This window comes from Zingiber officinale, chromosome 11A (genome assembly GCF_018446385.1).
Source record: "Zingiber officinale cultivar Zhangliang chromosome 11A, Zo_v1.1, whole genome shotgun sequence".
NCBI lineage: Eukaryota > Viridiplantae > Streptophyta > Magnoliopsida > Zingiberales > Zingiberaceae > Zingiber > Zingiber officinale.
In genome coordinates this window covers 2,348,554-2,355,580 of record NC_056006.1, presented here as the reverse complement: position 1 = coordinate 2,355,580, position 7,027 = coordinate 2,348,554, and the positions used below count along the sequence as shown (strand labels likewise).

Genomic DNA, 7,027 nt, shown 5'->3' with positions numbered 1-7,027 from the left:
TGAGAAATTAACAAACTGAATCTCACCAAATCAGATTTGCACATCTCGGTGGATAGTTCCAGTGCAGCTGTGATGAAGTAAAACATCTCTTATCAAATCCGAGAGGAAATTGGACGATCGTCATCCAACACAGTTGCCCTAACCAACACCACTTTAAAATCCAGTACCCAAATCCTTTGCTAGGTTTAATCGTTTACCTCTATAGTGGCAGCAGGCAGTAGAGCACCGTCGTGATCAATGGAGAGGTGTTGCTAGCCGACTAATTTGCCATCAACAGCTAAGATCTAGTATTATGGTGATCGACGACATCACGATGTTCCACCACAAAGATGAAGGAAGACTTGTCCTCTGGTGGAAGAAAAAAATGAGGACATGGCAAAACTAGGGCATAAGTGCGCCGGCGGTGGATCGACAGAACCCTCCGAGTCGGGAACACCCTCTTCCGGCCGAAGATCACTCACGCAAGGGAGACGATCCAGAGAAAGTGGCTGAAGGCGATCGGGCGAAGGGCTCGACCGGCAGGGCTCGAGTGTCGTCTGCACTTGGGCAGTGAATCAGCGTCGGCTGCAGCACTAAGGGAAGAAGGGAGAACGCTCGATTTCTACCTTTTTGCCGAGGCTTTGTTCGTGTAGGAGAGGAAACCGATCGGGCTCGGGGAAGAAGAGGAATAGGTGGTCGGCGCCGAGAGGAAGGGGAAGAGGTGGGATCGGTGTCGGGAGAAAAAGGAAAGAGGAGAAGAAATGGTGGCTTAGGGAAACGGCTCGCGACGAGGAGGTTAGGGCACATGCACGGGAGGAAACGGAGGAAAAAGGAATTAAAGAAAAAGAAAAGAAAATCAAACTTTTCCTCGCTTAAATGGGGTAACCCAAACAGGCTTTCCCCGGGCCCCATTTTTATCCCCGTAAACTCGTCCATACGAGCTCCGAAAAATTTCCAAAAAATTCCGAAAAATTCCCTTATCATTATTCACCATTTTTTCCCGGTATTTTATAGTTAGAAACTAGAAACCAGGAAAAAAATTTCAGGCGCAGACCCTCCGACGCTCAAGTCAAGTACTTTCTCCCCAAAAGAACAATGTACGAAGAAAAAAAGAACTCTAGAAGATGAGTGTGTATGTGCACGTACCTGACTAAGGGAGAGGACATCCCTTTTTATTTGACGTTACGTACCTTCAGAGCCTGTATGTTATCAGAGAATATCGGGTGTTGGGGCCTATCGGGGGAGAGAGTGTGTGGTGGTCTCTTATTGGTGGAAGGAAGGTTCCATTCGCAGGGAATAGCATACCACTGGAATATTCCCTGACGTATGACAGTTATTCTCTGACAGGAGATTATTATTCCTTGACATTGTTGTCACCTAGTGCTTTCTGTCCGCCCGAGTTTATCTACTGACAGCTCGGGATGATCGTTCGGGTGTGACACCTGACTTGAGTCTTGATGAGGGGGACGAGCTGTGGCGAGGGCCCCATCTTTCACTCTTAGATCGCTGAAGGGCTGACCAGAAGTTGTCTTACTGAAAGTACCAGGCCTGCTTATGCGGCCCAAGCTGAGGAAGCCCGACCAGTCGGGGCAGGTCAGGCACTACTCCAGGCTACGTCTTATGTCTCAGATCTGGGACCATGCTATATCTATACCCGACCAGGAATTATGCGGCTGGTGGCATGAGGCGGTCTAACTCTCTTTTTCTCCTAATTGTTGACTATCACATCTCTTTGACTTCTGACTGCCACATACCCTTGATTTTTGACGTTCCTTGACTGTTACATCCCCTTGACTTCTGACTGCCCGGCCTTATCGTGCGCCACCTTTATGCACTGTATCAATACAGATTTTTAAATCAATTAAATATATTTTAATTGATTAGTTTAATTGATTCGATTAAACTTTTTTTCCTCCACCACGACGAACACGCTGGTCGTTGATCGTCGGACTTTCAACGCGGTAGCAGATGCTCACCACCCACGGACACTGATCACCAGTCCCTTGCCGATGCTTGTGTCAGTTCTGGTGACGGAGAGAAAATGACTCAGTCGCTTTTTCCCTACACAACTATGCGATAAATACACGATGCGATCTCCGATCGTCGAAGGAATTTCTCCTCTCAAGAGTAATGGGTCTAATACTATTATTGCATCTAAAAAGCATGAATGACAAAACAAATCTGTAAACAACTTACAGTAATCTCTCGAGTAGTGGTGTAATCGAGCCGAGTCGAACTCTTGAATGTTTGAGCTTGGTTTGTTCAAAATCAAGCCGAACTTGAGCTTTATTTAACAAATATATTCATGGCTTACGAGCTTATTTGAGTTTTTATCGAGCCTAAACAAGCTTAATAAATATAAATTATAAATTTAAATATTTATTAAAAACTAAATTATATATTTAAAGAAAATTATTCTTATTAAAATTTATAATTTATTTTAATAAATAAATTTAATATATTTGTCTATATGTTTCATAAGTAGAATGTAAAATCTATAAATTCAATATCAAAACTATTATTTTTTTATTTAAAAGTTGATTCATGAGCTTAACAAACATGTTCACAAGCTAACGAGCCGAATATTGTGAAGCTTGAGCTTGATTTGTTTATCTTAACAAGCTTAAACGAGCTTTTATCGAATCGAGTTTTGAAAAGTTCATGAGCGGTTTGGTTTATTTATACACCTACTCTCGAGATGATCTTTATCCTGGCTTGAAGTCAGAACAACGATCATGATAGAAAAATCGAAAAAGATGTTGGAGACGACTCTGATCTGCAAAGCTTACTATTGCCCAGAATCAACCCTTTGAAACCTTCTTAGAAGTGTCATGAACCAAATCCCTCTTTACTGAATGTTTTCTCTACACCTTGTTTCGCCGTCACACCCTTTGATTGTTCTTAAACACCAGGTTTATGTAGGAAGCTTGCATCGATTTGTAACCGATGCATTAAAATTAATTCATTAAGAGATTAAATGGAGGTACGTGAATGGATCATCCCTTCACTTCCTAAATGCCTGCAACGTCTAACACCAAGGAGCTTCAGGATCATCGTAACAAAGTTAGTGCATTTGCATCCGTTTTTCTTGATAGTTACTGCTACTCTCTCAAAACATTTTGCTAAAGTTAGGGATCCTAAATTCATAGTTACTTGTTCACGTTGCTCTTTGTCTCCAAATTAAATGGACAATATCTCTAAATCCTCATTTTCCACAAGAATTCAAGTGTCACAATCTTAATAACAACTCATTTGATTCAAACAACCCAATGAATTCATTCAGATGCTATCACAAACTTTATAGGTTCATTAGCATCTCCTTATTTCCTCATTCCGTAATAATACAACATCAACTAGCAAGATGTAGTTTAAGCATTGTCTATAAGACCGGCATTTCGATAAAATTCAATGCTATCAATGAGGCTTTCCTTCAGCGTTCTATATCTCCACCCTAACTTCTCCAGCTTCTCTGAATGCAGTGTGAAACCCTTTGCTTCTGTGAATCTGTATGATGTTCAACAAATCCAGATTCATAAAAGTCAGAAGAAAGCAAGTTCTTCGAAATGATTCTGAATTGCAGTAGTTTTATGTCACTCACTTTTCAGGATATTTGTAATTTGGGTATAAGCTCCTTAGCATATGTATTAAATCAGAGAGTTTCACTTCACAAGGTCCACAGATATATCGCCCTGATGCTTCTGGTTTCTCGTAGACCAGAAATAGTGCATCAGCTACGTCCCGAACATCCACAAAATAGTATAATATGTTGTCCATGGAGTTGTGGGTACCTGCAACATGGCGATGAGGAGAACATAGGATCAGACCATGTGTGATATCTTCAAGGGTTCTAATAGTACAAAAGAAAAGTATAGATGATAGACCATTCAGCATATTGATGAGAACCATGCTGCTAGCATTCAAAGTGGGTTGGAGCAACGGTCCGATGACATAAGCTGGACAAACAGTCACAACATCGAGTCCATGCTTCTCGCCATAGTTCAGTGCCTCATGCTCTGCTAGTGTTTTTGAAAGACAGTACCAATTCTATGAACACAAAAGTAATCAATGATTAAATAAGCGTCTTCTAGGCAAGCATTCAGCATATGCAATATTCATCAGAACATCAACATTGTACCAACTAACTCAGGTCAAGTAACTAAAATAACACATACACCGAACAATGCTTGCAAAACTACGATAGTTGCATTCCTCTCATTATCTTCTCCTCAAGAGGCTGAAAGTTATTGATAATTTAGCAAGCATCTTAGATAAGCACTCGGCATATGCAATATCAGCCATCATCTTATCGTCGAAATCAAAGTCTTGTTTGTTTGAATTATTTAGGGTTGGCTAACTATGAAAGAATACATAAAGCGATCGATCCTTGCACAGCTATGACATTTGCAATTGCGCTCATTATCTTCCCCTGATTAGAGCCTAACATAACAACGACAATATACACCAAGAGAACGAGAATATATACCAAAGACACATGTTACACTCAAACATGCTAATCTGATACTAAAGGCACGCAGCATTATATTGATGTTGCCCAATGATCACAGAAAGAAAATTTTCACCAATTTACCTCGGTTTTCCGACAATATTCAGCATCGGACCATGCGCCCTCGTCCGAGATCTTATCCATTGCATCTGGACTCACTACGACTGCAGCAACGGATGAAACCACTACCAATCGCTGAACTTTTGCTTCAGAGCATGCCTTGAGAACATTCAAAGTGCCTGTAACAGCGGGTTCAATGACATCTACCTGCACCACATCAAAAGAGCTTCAGATATCACACAATTGTAGCAAAAGACTACATAACTATAACGTTTCAAGCAATTGCTTGAGATACTTGCCTCTGGATTAGGCACTCTGATAGAAGGGACAGGGCTGGCAAGATGGAACACCCCTTCACATCCTTCAATCGCCGAGGCAACAGACTCGTAGTCGAGTAAATCGACCTTAAACAAATGAAGGTTCTCTGTGGCTGTGGGGTGCAGTTCTTTTAGATGAGCATTCTTGGGATCAGCTGCATAAAAGATTCAACAGGATTTAGAGCGCTAATGAGTTCTTAAAATAGGGTAAATTTTAATGCTTACATCAAGTTGTTGAAAATTAAACTTGGTTTTTGATAGAGATGGAGTTAGTGGGTGATGAGTGGCAAATAGTGGATAGATGAGGTATTAGTGGTAATAGTATATGCATTAATTGAGTTAGTGGGGAGATAAATATGGAGTTATTGGTGTTATTTAAGTTATGTAATAGACCTATAAATATGTTAGTCTTTGTGAATGAAATCATGAGTTTGAAGCTCTCGTTTCCTTATTTTTCCTCTTCCACATAAAGTGCAATTTTTTCTTCCACAATTTTTTTTTCCTTCCAACGGTGGTATCTATGGCTAATGGAGGTATGACTCCCTTCCAAGTTTTAGTGCTCAAGGTGAGTAATTAAGATAATTTGAGTATCAAGATGAAGACGTTTCTTGGAGCTCATGATGTTTGGGATTATGGAAAAAAAGCTACGTTGAGTAGTGTGATGACTCGATGCTATCTCAGACTGAAAAAGACAGTCTAAGAAATTTAAGAAAGAGAGACAAGAAGATTTTCTTTCTCATTTATTAAGCTTTAGATGAGGGTGGTTTTGAGAAAATCTCAAGTGCTACATTGGCCAAGCAAGCATGGGAAAAGCTCCAAGTCATGTATCAAGGAGAAGAAAAAGTAAAAAATGTATGCCTTCAAACGTTAAGAAGTGAATTTGATGTTCTTCGTATGAAGGAAGATGAGTTGGTATCCGATTATTTTTCTAAAGTCTCTACCATTTAAAATTAACTTAAGAGAAATAGTGAGAAGCAAAAAAAGTAACAATCATTGAGAAAATTCTTCGATCATTGAATTTAAGATTTGATAGTATTACAACCATCATTGAAGAGACCAAAGATCAACAAGCCATGATGATAGAGCGACTCTTGGGTTCACTAAAAGAAGAAGATAAATGAAGAGATTACTCAACAACACCTTAAGACGACTCTTCAACCAACTAAGAAAGATAAAAACTTCAATAATAATAGAAGTCCATGTGGAAGAAATTGTGGATATAGACGAGGTCGTTATAATGAGCAAGGATGGGGTTACAATAACAACTATGAAAGAGAAGAAAATTCAACAAAAGGACGTGAAAGATGACACATAAACTCGAAGTACACACTATCATTTTTTACCAAGCCGCTCAAATTTGGAGATTTTATCAAGCTGCAAAATTTACTTGGGGTTGTAAAATTAAGTTTAAGAGGGGTGGTTAAAAATTAAACTTGGTTTTCGATAGAGATGGAGTTAGTGGGTGATGAGGTGGCAAGTAGTGGACAGATGAGGTAGTAGTGGTGTTATTTGAGTTATGTAATAGACCTACAAATTTGTTAGTCTTTGTGAATGAAATCATGAGTTTGAAGCTGTCGTTTCCTTATTTTCCTCTTCCACATAAAGTGTAATTTTTTCTTCCACAATTTTTTTTTCTTGCAACACAAGTATCCATCAGATCCCTACCATCTCTTTCCTTCTTAAAGAGATAGAGGTGAGATTTTCAAGTTTCGATTTAACACCATTCTTAACAGACACATATGAAATTAGTAACAGACGTAAAGATTCTCCAAGCAAAAAAAGAAGAAGATATTTTGATGAGATTTTGGGAAACCTCAAAATCAATCCAGTATGATCAACCTAATGAAGAAAGAACTAACTTCATACAACAACCAGGACGATATTTGCAGGAGATTGAGCAAGAGGCGGAGAGTGGAACTTACTCGGGTCTCTGATGGTGCCGTGGACGACGTATCCCTTGGAGAGCAGCAGCTTCACCAGCCAGGAGGCGATGAAGCCTCCGGCTCCGGTCACGCACATCCTCTTCTTCTCTGCCGCCGGATCCATGCGAATGATGATCGGTGCAACGCAACTCTTCGCCGACGCCAAATGAGAACCAGCAAGCTGCTACACAGCGGTGCAGCGCAACTCTTCGCCGCCAACGAGGACCAGCCAGCTACGGATTTAT

The 7,027-nt window shown here is 40.2% G+C and overlaps 1 protein-coding gene across 1 annotated transcript; it reads right to left on the bottom strand.

Annotated features, from left to right (window-relative positions):
• Window positions 1–3,159: 3,159 nt before the first annotated feature.
• Window positions 3,160–7,027, bottom strand: LOC122032835 (cinnamoyl-CoA reductase 1-like). Its single transcript, XM_042592152.1, has 6 exons — window positions 6,783–7,027; window positions 4,843–5,015; window positions 4,568–4,750; window positions 3,861–4,023; window positions 3,578–3,767; window positions 3,160–3,483 (listed from the first exon to the last, which is right to left on the bottom strand). Exons 1-6 carry the CDS (start codon window positions 6,904–6,906, stop codon window positions 3,348–3,350), a joined length of 969 nt encoding a protein of 322 aa, XP_042448086.1. The 5' UTR covers window positions 6,907–7,027; the 3' UTR covers window positions 3,160–3,347.

What these genes read in the sequence shown, in the direction of transcription:
- LOC122032835 (XM_042592152.1), bottom strand. Translation starts at nt 6,906, where the DNA reads ATGGATCCGGCGGCAGAGAAGAAGAGGATGTGCGTGACCGGAGCCGGA. An exon ending in TCAGAGTGCCTAATCCAGAG is followed by an intron (nt 4,751 to 4,842) that starts GCAAGTATCTCA and finishes GATGTGGTGCAG; the next exon opens with GTAGATGTCATTGAACCCGC. An exon ending in TCTCATCAATATGCTGAATG is followed by an intron (nt 3,768 to 3,860) that starts GTCTATCATCTA and finishes GCCATGTTGCAG; the next exon opens with GTACCCACAACTCCATGGAC.